Source organism: Mustela erminea, chromosome 11, assembly GCF_009829155.1.
Source record: "Mustela erminea isolate mMusErm1 chromosome 11, mMusErm1.Pri, whole genome shotgun sequence".
Taxonomy (NCBI): domain Eukaryota; kingdom Metazoa; phylum Chordata; class Mammalia; order Carnivora; family Mustelidae; genus Mustela; species Mustela erminea.
In genome coordinates this window covers 32,457,532-32,475,934 of record NC_045624.1, presented here as the reverse complement: position 1 = coordinate 32,475,934, position 18,403 = coordinate 32,457,532, and the positions used below count along the sequence as shown (strand labels likewise).

The following is an 18,403-nucleotide window of genomic DNA, read 5'->3' as shown; positions in this document are numbered from 1 at the left end:
CTGCACTGTTCTGAAACAAGGAGGAGGAGGAAGGCAGTGACTTATAGAATTCGAAAAGGCATATGAACAAAAAGATCTTTTGGAACTCATACTTGAGGAGTTTCCATCAAAGTAATCAACAGCTTTCATGGAACAGCCTGGAAAGAGGCCTTCCCATGGAGATCTTTCTCTCCAAGGAGGACCCTCTGTTCCCACCCTCCCACCCCCTCCCCGGCAAGGGTGATGACTGTATCACTCTTCTCTGCTGCACTCTGGAAGGGCTCTCTTACTTTTTTGAGCCCTGGGGCTCAGAGATTTTTTTCAAATAACAGAGCCAGAGTGAAGAAAGTTTCATTCGCTGAACCAAGAAGCCAGAGTGTGTCCTCCTGGTTCCTGCCAGGTGTGTGTATCCTGAGAACAGGTGTGTCAACAGGAGAGGAAGCTTAAAGGCAACTGCACTCATAGTGCCCAAAACACATAAATCCACAGTGCGATAACAGAACACTGAGAGGTGTACCATGATCTCCATTTGGTAAAGCAGGAGTCGTCCATTCTTCTTCCTCCCTCGTCGATTCTGCTGATAGATAAATCTTCAGGCAGTTGTTGCTGACATCACAACTGTTGATCAGCTCTTCTCATATCACTTCCTTCTGCCGTATTTGTCCCATTTTCCTTAAACACATCCCTCTATCATCTGCTAATCTCCATTTTAAAGGAGATGCATGGGTTTTCGTGATGGTGGTTGGTGGTGATGGTGTATATGGATGTGTGGGTGAAGAGTGAATAATGCCCAGGGAGAAGCCAGAAAGCAAAAAGAAGTTAACATTTGCAAATATAAAATACCACCCTAAATTTGCTTCCCTTTCTATTCTGTAGTAAACACTAAAGAATCCATTCTGGCCCTGTGCTCCCATCTCCTTTGTAGAAGATAGGAATGAAGAGTCATAAGCTGAGGATCCTTCAGTCTTTGGGAAAGGATCTTAAAAAACAGTATAGTTTGGGGTCTGTACTACTCCAGGATCTTCCTGTCCTCAGGCTGCCACGCCTCCTTCCTCCAACATCTGAACAGCTAGGGGTGGCTTTTTTTACTGGACTAGGTCCTTCTTGGTACATCTGTATAGAAAAAAATAGTGAGTCTCAAGTCTCTCTAGTATAGTGGGTTTAGTCCTATGACTTCTTAACCTTCACGTGTTCATTTTATGTATTTTCCTTCCTGGCTACAAAATTACACCAACTTACTGTGTGTCTTCTAATTTTCCGTTTTGCTGTTTGAGTCTATATGTTTCGTTGACTAAAGTATCTAACTCTGAAAGCCTCTGATCATCACCTTAGGGAACCTAGTTCAAGCCTAACTATCTGTTAGCAAACTTTGGGTTGCTGGATATTTTAGTAATTGCCTTCAAACATACTAACAAGGTTGCAGGTTTGATGAAATGCTAATGAGTGGTGGCTTTAGGGAAATCAGCCTCTCTATTCTCAATATTGAATTCCAAATTACTGTGTTTTAATGCGTCTGTCTCCTGCCTTTTTTATTTCAGTACCTACTAGAAATGAAAAGCTTAATCCTCCCCCCAGAACATATCCTGAAGCGAGGGGACAGTGAAGCAATAGCATATGCGTTCTTTCATCTGGCACACTGGAAGAGGGTGGAAGGGGCTTTGAATCTTTTGCATTGTACGTGGGAAGGCAGTAAGTAATTTTCTTTCTTTGAAACTTTTTTTTTAAGAGCATGAAAAGATGCTAAAACTGTTTTTATACTGAGTGTTCATGATGAATAATGATGATTTGCATATCTATAGCTCTACTTCCCTGCAGTATTCCATCACTGAGAGATGATGGTTAATTACTGAGATTCTTCAGTTCCCCAATGGTAGTAATTGTTACTGTGACGATGCCATCTCTGTACCTCAAAAAAGGAAGTTTATACAGTGGACGGTATGAATCTGGACTGTTCTGGCAGAGGAGAACTGGAAAACCCTCTTTGGAGACCTGAGCATCCCCTCAGCTTCATGGGAATCTTTGGCAGGGGGTTTGGCCAACCACTTCTGGGTGGCCTTTCTGGGAGGATTGGCTGATGAGCCACAGTTATCCTCCACTGGAACTAGGTTGGCCAAACAAATGAGCAGCAGTTTTCCTTGAGAATAAGAGCAGTGACCACAGGACCCTAGTGTTTGGTGGCAGCTGTAGCATTCATGTATTAATGGATAATGCCTATTCGATAGCTGTAGGGATAATCAGTCTGAGCATGTGCAAGGTACTGTCGTTCTGTGTAAGGAGAAAAGACTTCAGTTTCAGGTGAGATATGCTCTCTGTCCTGGAGAAGTATCTCGTCTAGTTGGGAGGAGTAGCCAGAATGACACAGCTGCCCAGTGATTTTTCAGAAGGGAAAGGTCAGTGAGGTGCTGCAGTCACGGGTAACCTTATGGATCATAGGAGATTTGAACCAAGCCTTGAAGAACTAGGACAGTGTCATAAGCAAGGACACTGTGCTAAGTGGTGGGACTGCTTAGAAGAATGTGAATTGAGGGGAAAGGCCCAAGACTACAGATTATTGGACAATATGTGCATTGACACACTGTCATTAGTTAAGCAAAACAAGTACAACATGTAGTGTGGGGTGTTTTTTCCCCTTCTCACAGAGAAACAAAACAACTATTAGTCTTCTGATAATTTTTTCTTAGTTCACCCCTCCTCTGATCAACCTCACAAAGGAATGTCTTTTTAATCCCTGTCACTGTGTTTATCTTTGCTGCTTCCATTTTCATTTTGATAATCTTCTGCTCTTCCCTTTTCCTGCCCTTCCCAAACCCAGCAGGAATCCAAATGGATGCAGGAAGTTGGGGGGGCAGCCAAATGGAATGGGGTAAAAGTAAGTTGAGAGAGATGGGACTCAAGTTGATTGAAAGCTTTTTGTTTAGTTTTGAAACTATTTCTTTAGAGAATTTCTAATGAGTTTACTTAAATAATTTACTATTTATAATTTGAGGGGTGTTAACTTAGTTGATGCTTCCACTCCCACACCATTATGTGTAATAAGCTACTCCCGGTGCCCACATTGTACTCAGGGCATGTGTGGGCATGTGTAAAGTCCCCCCACTGACTTGGTTTATTGTTGCATTTAAGGTGTTCTACCCAAGAAAGACAAAAGGATTTTTATTTAAACACAAGAAAAAGATCGAAGCCCAGCAAGATTGAGCATGAGAGGCCTCACCTAGGTTTAGTTGTAGGAAAAAAATTACATGGATAGATTGGCTCACCAAATAAAGACATATTTATATATTAGCATTTTAAAAACCTAACAAAAGAAGCTTTTGTCGTCAATCGGCTGGATCTGATGGATAAGAAAGTTACAGTTATATGGAAAGGAACAAAATGGGGAAGCAAGAAGTGATAGAGACACGGTGTTAGGAATGGCATAACCATAAAAAAAAATTCCATGAGGCATAATAACTAGAAATTTTGTTTGGAAATTAGTTACCCATATAATTAGATATTAGTGGCGGGGGTGGGGGGGATGCCCTGGACCAACTGGGAAGGACCATGGGATTTGGACAAATGTGAAGTGACATCGTGAGCTCGTTCATCTAGCAGCGTGGTGATGTTGGGGGAATATAATTAATTACCTCAGGTTAGATGGGCAGAATACTCTTTATAATGAAGAGAGGGGGTGAATTTTTAGACATAAACCAGTATAGCAAGGCAGTCAGGGACCTCAAGGAAAGGGAAATTCTGCATTTGATCCTTATAGATAAATAGAAACCACTCCAAATTTTGAAAAGAAAGCTGTACCTCAATTCTGGACAGGAACTGTGAGAATGCTCGTTAAGCACCAAGCACCTTGGAGAGTGCATGTATAAGGGGGTAATATATGGAGGGTTTGCGTGTCTGTCATTCCATGTACTCTTCCTGACAATGTTCTGAGTTAGGCAGGAGAGAGGTGGCCGCCTCTGTTGTTTAGGAGAGGAAGGGTCATTGAGACAAGCACCTGGTTGCAAGTTTTGCCACCACTGTTGGTAGAGCCAAGTTGTAAACTCTAGTTCACTTTCTCTTGCCTCTTCTTTTCTATAATACCAGCTATTTAGACCTTTCCAGAATAGATTAAGCATAAGAAGATCGGTTATCTCTAAAACATTTGTTTGGAAGACTTCGATTTGTACTACTACTCATAGGCTCGGGTGTACTTATTCCTCTTATAGTGTTTAGAAAGATAATATTTCTAAAATTATATTTTTGATGGTGAATGTTGACTTAAACATTTTAAATACAGAATGGACCGTTTTATAAAAAATAAGTAAATTCTACATATAAACAAAGGAAAGACTGGAAATAAATACATCTTTAAGTAGATTTTAAGAGATTTTTGTCCCTCATGTTTGTATTTTTCAAATTTTCTCAACAAGCATACGTAGTTTTCTACAAGCACAAATATGTATGTGTATATATGCATAAATGTATATGTGTGTGTATATATATATATATATATAAATGATGTTTCAGTACAAAGTTTTGTAACTTTTTAAAACAAAGCTATAAATCTCTCATGCAATTTAGAAGAATTACCACTCAAACTTCAAACAGTCACGTGCAATCTTGTGACATCACTTCTAGACCTGTGTCCATTCTAAGTTGAATGGAGGCATCAGAGTTTGGATTTTAAATCAGAAGACTTGGATTACAATTCTGACTTGGCTATTGAAGTGGTATTGACTTAACTTACCTGGCTTTTGAACACTGTGAATCGCTGATGACACTGAATGCCATTGCCCCACCCCAGATTGTCCGGCTTCAAGGCGGTTTCATTGAGATAGCTACAGTGGGTGAAGGGTGCGTTCTCCTTCAGAGGTGCCCTAACAGCCTGTGCCTGAGCGCAACAGACTGCACTTCCTCCAGTGTACCACGTGGTGGCGCCTTTTGACATTGCCAGCCTCCTAGTTTAGGTTTTGTTCTTTATTATCTTTTTTTATTCTTTCTGAAATTTAAGACCATTCCCCAACTCCCTTCCAACTTCCCCTTTTCATTAGAAAGGAAATTCAGAGAGGAAGGTAACAGTACCTAATTTCACCAGTTCCTATGTTAAAAATTAATATTCTTTTAGTTAATTGATCTTTTGGAGATCAAAAGTGTTGGTTTAGGAGTGGGGATATAGATATATTTTTCTTTGCTTTTTAATGAGTTTATTATGTTGGAGCGTTAGTCATCTTGTGGAATTAAGTGAGTCTTCCACCAATCAGGCTGAAATAATTCACATTTTTGATAAAACCCCAAAGTCCAGCTGATGCATGGCAGAGATTGTTTGGGTTTGAAACATATGGTGGTTAAAAAAAAAAAAAAAAACTGAGTCCTCAACCACAAATACATCAGCATTTCAAAGGTTTCTAAAATGTTTGATTCATCACTGTCCCAGCCTCTGAAATTGCACAATATGTTCCTCAAAGTCAAGATAATCAAGAAAGGGGAAAAGTTTTAACTTACAAGATTTAAAAATACATTCCTTAGTTCGTTATACAGCTGCCACCTTATCTGAATTACACTTATTTTAAACACTGTAGGTTCTGGTTATCCTCACACACACACACACAAACACGCACATTACTGCAAGTATGAGCTGAATATACAAAACCTATATAAATGAGCAATCTCATTTGTACTGGGTCTATTTACAACAGCGTTGCGCCTTGTGGGACTCTATTTTAAATGGCACATCTTCTGTTTTACCTATATTAAATACTGATGTGGCCTTCTCTCCCTCCTACCTTGATCTTTTCAAGGCTCGTTTTGGCTGTATTTATTTTATAAAGCAGGGTAGTCTGCTGACCGCAGCTGTGAACTTCAAGGTTTAATTTTCTAGTTCTATATATCAGAAGACAAGTATGCCATGGGGTAAATCACTTAGCCTTTCTTTGTTTCCATTTTTTTCCACCTGACCAAGTAAGACTCTTTATTTTCTTTTTGGAGATTTTTTCCCCAAAGAATTCACTAAATAATGTATAAGATTTGAAGGTGGTGTTTTCTGGGGGGGACTAAGACAGAGTATTTCCTTTGAGAGGAGAAAATGGCCCATTGTTGGAGCATAGGATGAAATTCCGATTCTAATTTATTCTCTTTGAACCTGATGGTAAGTGTTCCTTGCTGTAAGATGTAGTCCTTCGGGCATTTCCACTAACCAGACCTTTCGTCCGAAGGGCTGGTACCTTTTGCACTGCTAAAGAGAGATTCCCCCACCCCTCACCCCGTAGTTCCAATGCTAAATTTTATAATGGTCTGCTAAATTTCCCGGTCGAAGCTAACTTACACTAAAAGCCAGTCTCCAGGTCTCGTGCAGCGCCTCCCCATCTTCTGCCTGGTGGAGCCAGCTTGTCCCTTCCCTTTGTTCTGCCATGGTGACTCACCATAATTTGGATCCACTTGAGTTTTTAAAGGGGAAACTCTGTCTCTTCCTGATTGTGCATTAATTCACATATTCCTTTATTCAGTGAGCACATATTGAGTCCCTCCTTGGTACCAAGCATTATGTTTGAGATACAGGATGAATAGGACTCTGAAATGCTTTGAGAGAAATGTTAATGTGTGTGTGTGTGTGTGTGTGTACACGCATACATCTGTTCATGTGTGCTCACCTATGCGTATTTTAACACACGCATCTATGTAATATGTAGTGTGCATCCAAGCAATACTGTCATGGAAGTAGGAACAAAGTGTTAGAGGGTCGAGGCTTGTCAACGAGTTAGTGAATCTGCTGTAAAACTCTAGAATTTCTCTTCAGAACTGGAATGGTACATCATTGGAAACTCTAGAATTTCTCTTCAGAATTGGAATGGTACATCAATGAGCCAAAGGGAAGTGATCTTTCCCAAGACCACAAATAGTGAAAGAGTGCAGATCAGTACCTTGGGTTTTTGATTTGAGAATTTTATATGATTGTGTGCAAATGCCTTATGAAGATCAAATAGCCTTTATGGCCAGTTACCTACTTTAGAGTCAAGGGTGAAATTGTAAAATTTGTATTTTAATGATAATTTTCTGTTCTGTCGTTTGCACCTCTAGTTATTTATAAATAAGCAGCATTTTTACTTATAAGCAAGAATATGACCTGATTGAGAGAGCCGGAACTACGGGTTTAGTAGAAAGGGAATATAGAGGGAAAACTGACTTTTATTGAGCCATCAGTCCCCATGTTTAGACACCTTTGCCACACGTGGTCTCTTTAAGGTTCTCAGGGTCTATAGTATTCTCATTTTTTTTTTAAGTTCTTTTTTTTTTTTTAAGATTTTTTATTTATTTGACAGGCAGAGATTACAAGTAGGCAGAGAGGCAGGCAGAGAGAGAGAGGAAGAAGCAGGCTCTCCGCCTAGCAGAGAGCCCGATGCGGGGCTCGATCCCAGGACCCTGGGATCATGACCTGAGCCGAAGGCAGAGGCTTTAACCCACTGAGCCACCCAGGTGCTCCCTAGTATTCTCATTTTTAAGACAAAGAGACTGGACAAAGACTAATGACCCATCCAGTCATCTAGTTTTCAGCTGGTCAAGTTCAGGTCGTTGTTAGCTATCGCCTCCACGGCTCCTCCGTTAGATTCACAGCACAGGGGTGCTACCTCAGGGAGATCATTCACACAGATTTTCAGGATTCTTGGACCTTCTGTTTCCTGCCATAGGCTGTGAGCTCCCATCAACGCAGGGACAATGTGTAGCTCACTCTTCTGTCCCTGGTGCCTGAGGAAGACACTCGCAGTTTGATGATGTGGCACTGGGATTCAAATGCACTTCTTGCTGTTACAAGTAATCTGTCTAAACACAGGTCCCCGGGATCCACTTTGAAAAGGCAACATAGACAAAATATCAGATATTATCTTCTATCCTTGCTATTAGTGGGTAGGCTGAGAGGTCATTAGAAATCGCTGGGAAAATCGGAAATTGGTTTATTCCTGTGTCTGTCCTTCTGTCCCTGTTTTCATTCTCTTGATTTTTTCTCCAGTGTTAGTTTAGGATCTCTAGGGAGCCCAGCACTGACAGGTGTGGAGCCTAGAAAATGTGTCTGGTCAGGGAGAGAGGATGCCAGTGTAATGCCTCAGGCTTTACTGCGGGGCTCCATGTGGTCATTAACCGACTCCTGGTTTCATTTTGCCCCTTCCTCACCAGCGCAACAGAAGTCAAGGTAAGGGAGATGATGGCACCCAGAGAAAAAGGCAGAAACACTGCTAGTGTCCCATGCATTCACATGGAGCAGCCCAGCTTTTTTGTTTTCTTTTTCACCAAATACATTGTATATTTTTAATTCCTCTGAAATGTATGTTCTTCCAGATAAAGATTTTTAGGAGATCTGTAGTCATTCATGAAATAGATAAAATTCATAAAATAGATGCCTTTTTTTCCATTCTCATTTGCACTGTCAAATCAGTGTGTTCCTACTTGCACTTGCAAAATTTCTGGACATTCAGCTAAAGCTGTGAGGTTCTTGTGGAGCAGTTGCATGTCTTTTCAGTGACAGGGATCAGGAGGTGGGAGGTGAAGCTGGCAAGTGCCTCTTCCTGCTCTCTCCAGCCCTCCACTGCTTATCTCCCACCCCCTGGTCCCTGCGCAGCAGGGTGGGTAAAGGATAGAATTGCAAACAGAAATTGTATTTGCTTTTGTTTAGTGAAGCCAAAAAGCTTAATCTTATTTTATGAACTCAATGTAAATGACAACTGACACAAGAAAGAGATTTTAAGAGGATCTAAGCATCTCTACAGTCATGGAGGTTGCCTTCGGGGGCTGGGGAGGACAGTGCAGGAAGACCTGTGTGTGTGTGTGTGTGTGTGTGTGTGTGTGTGTGTGTGTGTGTGTGTGTTTAAGTTGTATATAATCACTGTCTCCACCCCCTCCAAAAAGACCAGAACTGATTAGAAGAGAAAGACTAACTTGGTGCATGGAATTCTGTATGCGTGCCAAATACTGCTGCAAAAAAGATTTGGCTTCTGAGTGAAAAGACACCAACCAAGCATTTGATTTCTATGGTTGAACACTCTCAAGATCTTGCTCTCCTATATTTCATTTAAAAAATTGCTCCCCGAAGTGCAAACTGACTTCAATTTTGAATAAAATGTAGCATTCAAATTTATAGCCACTTTGAAAACTGAGGGTTTATTTAGATCATGTGAACCTGAACAGATTCTTAATTACAGCAGCCCTGTTGCACATAGAGAATCTGGGTTACAAAAAAAAAAAAAAGGAACACACACACAACAAAACTTCCACGTAGGTTTTCCCACATTTTTGGGATGCTTTCATAGCAGCCTTCGTTTATGGGAAATGGTATTAAAATCCTGCCATATTGCAGTTTAAGTTTAAACACACTGCTTCCCAGAAGAGATTTTAGTGTATCCTATAAAGGCACTAAAAGGGGTTTTGTGTGTGGGGGGGGTTGTTATATAATTTCTTCCCCCTTGTCTTGCAAACCTCTCCAGAGATACTGGTTCCTTCAGTGATCTTTGTGCGTTAACAACCTGTGCTGAGAACACCCCTTGCTCTTGTTGTAGCAGCGGGCAAAAGTCATCTTTGTTTGCATGAAAGAAAAGTCTGATTGAACTAGGGTGAGGCTTTCATTTTAAGAAGAGTTAAAGTCTGGGGTGTTTTTAATGTTTTAATCTCTGTTTAAGAGGTTTCTGTTACAAGAGGAAAATTGATAACATTTTTACCTCAGCAAACTGCCAGCAAACTGGCTCTGCTCTAATCCCGCGTTTATAGTGATTTATATTCTCCATGGCAATGTGCTGTAACCTCAGAGTGATACCACTGTGGTGTGGATTGACTGCATTCCAAATGCTGGAATCACATACATAATGTTTTTACTTTTAAATAATATTCAGACACCAGAATAAATACCATATGTGCACTGATGCTGGTTACAATGGAACCTTGTCATTTCTTGTGAGGGAGAACATTCTTTGTTTCTGATTCCTGTTTGAAATAAGTATGCAGAAGATAAATGTGTACATTGACGGCATTTTGAGAAGGCGCGGGTGATTACCCAGCTGAGGATGTAGCTCTGATTCCTTGAAATACAGCATTTAAGACTGAAGAGATTGTTGTGTGCCCCCCCCCCTTGACACACACACCAAGGCAAGGATTGTTACCTGACTTTGCCAGTGTAGGGTGCGGTTTTTCTACAGCATGCTGTAGTTACAGGACATCTGTCGAAGGAAAATTACTGTGAACACTGCGTTCAGAGCAACAGTGAGACTAACATGCTCCTCACATCATAACGGGGAGTAACACGCGTGATAACGCAGAGGGATGGATTGATTGGAAAACCATAATTCAGCATGACACCTAACATTGTTTGAAGCCACAAAAGCAGAATTTAGTTGGTCTGACATCATCAACTTGCAGATAATCAACTTCTCTGGATCCATTTTTTCCCCCACGTGATATTAAAGATTGAAAAGTTTCACATAAAGTTTAGAAATACCTCCCGAGTCATGCATTTTTAGATTTTGTTTTATTTTGTTTTTGTCCATCTTGGTTGGAATTCTCATCCACCTAGACTTATTTTTTTTAAATAGACATGGTAGAATGCCTTTCATATTTGTACATCTGTAACAGGCTTCAGCAAGTCAGTCCACATTTGCTTCTTGGGGAAGCATTTCAGTCCAGGTTTGTGTTGTTAACATCAGTTGAGCTATATTGAGTTCGTGCTCGTGACATTGTAATAATACTTCATGGATGAGGAAATCCTGGGCATTGAACCGATGGCTTCCCTATCCTCTGCACCCCCTCCCCACCCAGTTTTGTGAGTTTTGCCCAGAATATATAGTGTGAGATTAATGCATGAGTCATACATCATAATGTGTCTCTGACATTTTATCTGGCACATAACTCACAGTTTGGGTAAGTCTCGCATCCTTGCTGGGATTCACTTGTAGAAATGTTTACCATTATAAAAATGCTCTAAAGCCCCTTTTTGGAATTGAGACATTATGAGACAAATATTGACCCTCTAACATATTGTCTTTCATTTTCAGCTTTTCGGATGATCCCTTATCCCTTGGAAAAAGGGCATCTATTTTATCCGTACCCAATCTGTACAGAAACAGCAGACCGAGAGCTGCTTCCGTGTAAGTCTAACTTCTGTATCCCTCTCTTCATGTCTGAATCCGGGGATGGGGAGAGGTGGGAATGATAAATGTTTGTAGCATTCTTTGTCTTTTACGACTCTTCTCCCAAAGCCTGCCCTTATTTGATAGCATGTGCATATTAAAGTGAGTTACGTGATTGGGTGTGCCATCCTGCTGCTCCAGGTCTCCGCAGAGTCATCAAAGGGAAAGACCCTGGAGCCCTGACATTTATATGCGGAGGCATCGTGGGCTGGTTGGCCCGAGCAGCAGCCACTAGTTTGGGGTGGATGTTCGTGGACTGCTCCATTGTGCAGGGTTCTGGCTGAATGGCGCAGCCGATCCAATGCGGTCTGCACAGACTGGAGTGTGAAGCGGGGGTGCTGCCTTCAGAGGGGGCTGCAGATGAGTCACGGATGGGAGGGCAGCAGCAGGACGCTGACTTCATTGCCAGAGGCAGAGCTGTGGGGCCGGGCGGGCGTGATCTCCGTGATGATGCAGTGCTCTGGGCCACAGGGATTCCCTGGGAGCGTCTCATGGTTGCATGTCGTGAGCCGGTGTGGCACGTGCAGAGCACAGGTGTGGCCTCGGCACTGTATGCAGCAGCACGAGGGGGGCCCTGCCTTCGAGAACCTTCTGAGCTAGCAGTCTGATGGCCCATGCCGCGTGTGGAAAGCATGATTCGGTTTACTGTAATACAACATTGTTTTGATAAGTCCTGCTGAATAGATTTATCAAACCATACTGTGTGCAGGGATCTTGTCCACGCTCCTCATATGGCCCCTACTTAGGACATATTTTTCTCCCTCAGATAATAAGCTCCAAATTTTGGCTGCTCTCTCTTCCTTGTCCCCTCTCCTGCCGCCGCCTCCCTTTGACAGGCCCCCTTAAATCCTCTCTCCTAGCCCCAGGGAATAGGGTAAGTCTGGAGCCCTGGGTGCACAGCATTACTGAGCCCATCCAAATCTCCTGCGTGGTGGGTCTGGGTGCAGCAGGAATTACTGTCTCAGACTGAAGCAGCAGGAGTCTATCTCCCATTTGTTACCTAAGGATCTGGGAGAGCTCAGTGATGTGTTGTTCCTTGCCTGAGTTTTATTGTGAAAAAGGGTCTGGTGCCTCACAGTACATTAGATTTGATTTCAGAAATTCCTGGTATGGACCCACACTTTACCTTTGGACTCCCCCTTCAGGGAGATCCTTGTTAAACTTTCTGTTTCTGGTAAGAAAGACCGTTTTCTGAAAAGCACTGTTTTAAGATGTTTTAATTGAGTCCCATTAAGTTTCCATGGGGATAGATTGACTATTAGAACAAGATTACAGCTCTCAAAAGAAACTTTATAGGAATAATCTCTGTAAAGCTGAAATTGAAAATTATGACTCTCATTTACTTAATTGAATGCAGTGGTCCAAAATCTGATCTTCCCTCACAATCTTTCGGGGGTTGGGCATTGACAGCCAGGATGGTGTGGATACAAAGAGGGCCCCCTGTTTGGAATGCACTCCACATTTGGTACAGTCAGAGTCCCCTTGTTGGACATTAGGGCCCCAGTGTGCTTCTGCCCCTCCTTTGAATCCCAGCAGGTAGCCGCTGGGATTTAAGTGTGCAAGCTTGTCTCTGCTTGGTCCCTCCCGGCTCCCTCCCCGCCCTGTCTCAGGCCCAGTGGATTTTTGTTTAGGGCTGTAAGTAATGGGAGCTGAACGGTCGAGGAAAGGCCTTTAGAGCTTGGATTTCCTGAAGAAAATGTAGTACTTGGATCCTTTTGGTTCAAGAGGGAGCACTGCTCCCAGGCAGTTTCACAGCCCGGGTGGCCGCTGGGGCCGGTTTCTCTGCGTGGGCCAGCCCCAGCTCCCCCGGTAAGCACCGCTCTGCCCGGGGAGCTCCAGCCGTCCAGTGAGCAGGAAGCAGGGAGTCCTCTCTCTGGGCTTTGGTTCTACCTGCTTTTTGGTTTCCCCAAACCCAACACTGGAAACATTAAAGTTATAAAAGGTGCTCTAAAGGGCACCAGTTATTTACTTTTTGCTGATGGTGGAAGTATATTTATCATCAGGAGTCTCCTACAGTGGTGTCAGGTGGCCCCCCACGGCCTTGATCTCCAGCCTTTGCAGATTGACTTGGCCAGCGTGTGAGGTCCTTGCTGAATGTCTGTCAGGGTGGCTCCCTCCGCCAACATACTCAGAGTGGGCCAGGAAAAAATACAAGATAAACGAATGTGGCCTCATGATAATGATTAAAAAAATTATAGGAAGGTCAAAATCTAGAGACTTTTTTCCCCCAGTATATTTAATTCTGGATTTATCGGGTTTTGTCCGATGAACATGTATTTTATAATGGGAATAAGGTTTTTGTTCTATTTGTGTTTTCTTTTGAGAAAGCAGGACTATGTATTAGGCAGAGATGGTATTCCTTTTCCCCCACAAATGCGTAATGTCCTCAGATGGGCCCTGTCACCGGGACCTCGGGAGAAGCCGAGAGGCATGCCAGAGGCCGGCCCAGAGGGTGGCACTGGTTCTTTCAGGTGCCTCAGCCTTGGCGTTTCTGAGAGGCTTTAGCCACAGCTCTGAAGAGTCCATCCCACAGACAGAAATGCCCCGAGAAGGCGTTTCACTTGGGCACTCATACTTCCCCCTGGATCCTTTCTACAGCTTTCCATGAAGTCTCAGTTTACCCGAAGAAGGAGCTTCCCTTCTTCATTCTCTTCACTGCCGGACTGTGTTCCTTCACAGCCATGCTGGCCCTCCTGACACACCAGTTCCCGGAGCTTATGGGGGTCTTCGCAAAAGCTGTGAGTATTTGCCAAGAGGGAGCCTGAGGCCAGGGGCAAGGGAAGCCAAGGGAAAGAGCGTGAGAGGAACGAAGCAGCGTCCTGTAGGAAGGGATATGCCTGTATTGATCATTTGCTCACTGTTTAATTTTCATTTTCGTTGGTGGAATCAGAAAGTTGAAGGCCAATGAAAAAGTGTAGGTTTTTTGTTAATGCATGCCTTGCTTCATTTCATACACACACACCACACACAAAAATCCCAGAATTCAAAAAAGCATGAAGTCTAAAAGGATTAAATTTAATAATTATGGGAATCCTAGCACGTGAAAAATGTGTGGGAAGTTATTCTGTTTTCTGTAAGTTGAATAACATTATTTCTAATTTTTAGATATTGTGGGTCTTTTCCTTTAATAAAGGTGAGATTTACATTTTCAAAGATTTAAATAAAAAGTATTTTAATGGCTTCAAACTTTGGCTTGTTTGGGGAATGAACTAAGAGTGTGTGAAGGGCTTGTAGTTAAGAAGTGTATTAAGAACTTACATGAAGAAGTATACAGACCTGACATTTAGAACACGGAAATCCAGTGAGAGCCTTTAAGGAGGGTAGAGGAGAGGAGCTTTGCTAAGAAAAACGGTCTGCATTGACAAGAGACCAGCAGAACCAGTTTCCTTGTTGAAAACCGACCGTTTTACCTGCACACGCAAAGAGGCTAACTACTGATTTTGCCCCAGATGAGTTTCAAATAGAAGGAACAAGGAAAAGAGTGTTGTCTCCGTGGAACGCCATTCTGATTTCAAGGCGAGTGGAGTCAGAAAAGATGGTTTCTAACTTGGCTGGGTTGATTTAATCCCTTTCCAGATGATTGACATTTTCTGCTCGGCAGAGCTCAGGGACTGGAATTGCCAGAGTATTTTCATGCGTGTTGAAGATGAACTGGAAATCCCACCGGCACCTCAATCTCAACATTTCCAAAACTGAACTCATCACCCTCCTTCCCCCACCACCCAAAGCACCCCTCCTGTATTCCTGACCTCTGCCATGGCACTGCCATCCATACGGTTACTCAAGCCAGAAGCGGAGCAGCCTCCCGAGCTCCTCTCCCTCACTGCCCACACCCCACCTGTCTCGGCCTCCGCAGCGTGTCGGGTCTAACCTCCTAAGCCCCTGGGCATTCAGTAAATGTCATTCGCCTCTTCTTCCCCTCTTTCTCTCCCCGTGGCCCCTCTCTCTTAGTTTAGGTCTTGTTTTTCTTGCTTGTACTCCTCTGCAAGAGTCTTAACTGGTCTCCTGGCTTCCAGGTTCATCCCTTGCCAGGCCTTTTCTCACACTGACATAAGAATGATCCTCCCAAATTGCAAGTCTGAGCATGGCGCTTCCCTGCTTGAATTTCTCCAGAGGTTTCCCACCGATTTCAGGATAAAGCCTCAGCTCTTTAGCATGGTGTGCAAGGTCCTTTATGATCTAGCCTTGCTTGCCTCTTCAGCCTCATCTCTCCCAACTCTTGCACACACTCTTTTAGTCCATAGTGAATTACTCAGCACTCCCAGATGCACAGGCTCTTGTACAGCCCAGTGCCTTTGCACATGCTATTTGCTCTGCATGGAATGCCCTTCCCCATCACCACCCCAGCTTGTCCACTCTACTAACTTCTCTTAATTCTTTTATACTCATCTTTCTTTCTGAGCTTCTTCTAAGCTGAATTAGAGGTCTCTCCTCTTTGCTCCCACAGTATTCCATGAATACCTATATTATCACATTTATTGTACTAAAATTGTTTAAAACTTGTCTGTCCCCCTTTTAGAATGTGAGCTCCTTGAGAGCAGGGCTGTGTCTTCCTCATCTCTGTATCCCCAAAGCTTTGCACAGTGCCTTGCACATAGTAGGTTTTCAATAAATGATTCTTAAATAAATAAATGGTAGTGGTTTCTGCAGAAAGAATCAATGTAAAAATGAGATATAGTTTAGCATTTCTCCTCTTCTTTTGTAATTATGATCATGGACTCTTAGAGTTGAAAGGGACCTTAAAACAAATTGCCTTCAACAGTAATGTGATGGAGGTCATCTAGACTCTTCTTGAATACTCTCAGTGATGGGGAACTCACCTACTTAACATCAAAGCCCATTTCATTGTTGGATCACTTAGAAGTCTTCTTTACACAATAAAATCTGCCTCCCTCCTATATGCACCTGTTGTTCCTGTTCTGCCCTCCAACACTATACTCAATAAGTCTCTTCCTTCTTGCAAATTCCTATGACAGCTAGTATATTCACAGCCACCTCCAACCCCTAACTGACTAATGGTAGAACATCTCAAATTTCCTTAAGTCTTCTGTATATACCATGATTTTTAAACCCAGGATCCCCCATGCTGGATGCTCCCTAGTTTAGGGACCTCTGCTATTCATTATTATACCCTCGAGCCAACCTCTGAGTAAAAATAGTTGCCAAAATTCTGAGTAGACTAGAGTTTAACTTAGTAAAACATAAAACAGGAATATATTTACAACATTAGACAACTCTTCTTCCTTTCAATGTTCCTCTCAAACATTTTTTAAAGCATTTTTTGGTCCAAATACGTCATTTTCCCAGTACTCTGCATTAAACAAGCAAATAGCACTTTGTGGGAGTTTTGGATGAGAACAGACCCTTACTGTACATAAAATTCATTTGGCCCCACCCCCAGAAATTCAGAATCTTGAGTGTTAGCACCCAGAAGTCTGTGTTTCTTTCTTTTCTTTTTTTTTTTTTAAGATTTTATTTATTTATTTGACAGACAGAGATCACAGGTAGGCAGAGAGGCAGGCAGAGAGAGAGAGAGAGAGAGAGAGAGAAGCAGGCTCCCAACTGAGCAGAGAGTCCAATGCTGGGCTTGATCCCAGGACCCTGGGATCATGACCTGAGCTGAAGGCAGAAGATTTAATCCAATGAGCCACCCAGGTGCCCCACAAGTCTGTGTTTCTATCAAGGATTCCAGCAAGTTCTGAGGCTGGGGGTTGAGGGCTGGCTTTGCTGCTGAGAACACTGGTCTGGAGCAAGCTGAGCATTTGAACAGCCACTTGCCAGGATGTGGTGCACGGCCGGAGCTGCTGACGTGATCGCTTTCCAGCCGTCAGAGGTTTCCCCGGGCTGCACTGTGCAAGCGTCTAGGGGGCTTCTGAGTGACTTGTGGCTACCTGCCTTGCCCCTGGAGGGCTGCTGACTTCAGCGGCCTGGGGTGCTGCCTGGACTTCTGAGTGTTTAGGCGATTCGGGGCTGCCGGAGCCGAGACCACCACCAGGAACGGAAGGATGAATTGCCCGATTGGGTCTTCTCTAGAAAAGGCTCCACTGCCTCCAGAATTTCAGAGAGATGTGTTCATTATGGATCACTTACTGTTTCCAAAGCTTTGGTTCTGAGTCTAGATCAGCTGATTGAACAAGATACCGATCTCTCTTAGGGCCCCTCACAGCTTATGCTCTGCCAGGGTGTGGTTGTTCGGTCAGCCACTCGTCATTGCCAAATAGAGTAGAGATGAATTGGCTTTCAAACCTCTGTCTGGAAGATCACATTCATCTTGCCCTTCCTAAAGGTGTAGCAGTTTTCGAAATGTCTCAAGAGCCTTCGCAGGGAGGGAAGATGGATGGCCTGGAGGAGACAGGCCCCATCCCTCTCCTGCCCACCCTGTCCCCAGAGTCTTCCCCAAGTTTTCACCCCGTCACTGCGGCAGGCCTTCCAAGAAGCCCCTGCAGGTCATCACCGCCACCCGACAGGCTGCCTGAAGCCATCTGCAGCGTGTGAAAATGACTTTCTCAGGCCTCTTGGAGATAATGGCCCTGGGATAATGACATGTCGGAGATGCAGAGAGATTGCAAGGCCGCCCCCCAGGCCGCAGGCAGCTGGGGAACTCTCCAGTGTGCTTATGTGTTGATCTGCAGCCTTCAGGAAGCCCACAGCCAACCGGGAGCCATTAGGAACTAGTAAAATGAGCAGCTTCAACTGGCTTTCCCCTCACTAATCTAATCTACCTCAATGGCTTAAGACTAACTCTTCCTAGAATGTTTGGTTACCAAGATAAGGTTGCTCATATAAAGAAGTTATCGTTCCAAACCCAGCCCCTCACAGAATGTGGGAAGGTCAGCATTCTGACCCCGTCGGCTTTGAAGGGCTCTGTCTTTCCTCCTCTGATCTCTCTCCTTCACGGAGACTGAGCCCCTGACTTCTGACTCTCGTCTTCACTTATAGGCCTTGACCTCTTTGAAGTCTGATATTGATTACAGTGAAATGTCAATTGTCTGATTGCAATAGGGCACCTGGAACTTATTCAGATAAGCAGAGGCATTTTGAATGTTAATGAAGCATGTTGGGAGCCATGACCTTCTTCTAAATAATGGTGTTTTAGGAAAAGGAGGACCAGGTGATTGAAGTGTCACTCTCTCTATTTTATTAGTCTAGTTGCTTTTTCCTCACCCTAAGACACTGATTGAATCACGGTGCATCTTGGACCGTATGTCTCTGCTCTCTTGACAGAAGTTATGGACATTGAGATAGATGAGCTGTTCCCGGGCTGCCTGGGGTTGCTCATTCAGACTTCACTT

General features: G+C 43.4%; 1 protein-coding gene and 1 long non-coding RNA gene across 10 annotated transcripts in view; both read left to right on the top strand.

Moving 5' to 3' along the window:
- Nucleotides 1-18,403, top strand: part of ST7 (suppression of tumorigenicity 7) — a 239,285-nt gene that overhangs the window by 217,001 nt on the left and 3,881 nt on the right. For 5 of the 9 annotated variants that reach the window (XM_032304289.1, XM_032304291.1, XM_032304296.1 and 2 more), the window contains 4 exons: nt 1,518-1,668; nt 10,977-11,069; nt 13,710-13,849; nt 14,688-16,472. In XM_032304289.1, coding sequence (XP_032160180.1) covers nt 1,518-1,668; nt 10,977-11,069; nt 13,710-13,849; nt 14,688-14,807 — 504 coding nt within the window. In that variant the 3' untranslated portion in view covers nt 14,808-16,472. Of the gene's footprint in view, nt 1-1,517; nt 1,669-10,976; nt 11,070-13,709; nt 13,850-14,687; nt 16,474-18,403 lie in introns of those variants that run through there. The other 4 variants (XM_032304290.1, XM_032304292.1, XM_032304298.1 and 1 more) reach the window with 3 other exon arrangements.
- LOC116568695 lies at nt 4,361-9,183 on the top strand. Its single transcript, XR_004276731.1, has 2 exons — nt 4,361-6,544; nt 8,750-9,183. It is a non-coding gene; the product is annotated as an uncharacterized LOC116568695 (long non-coding RNA).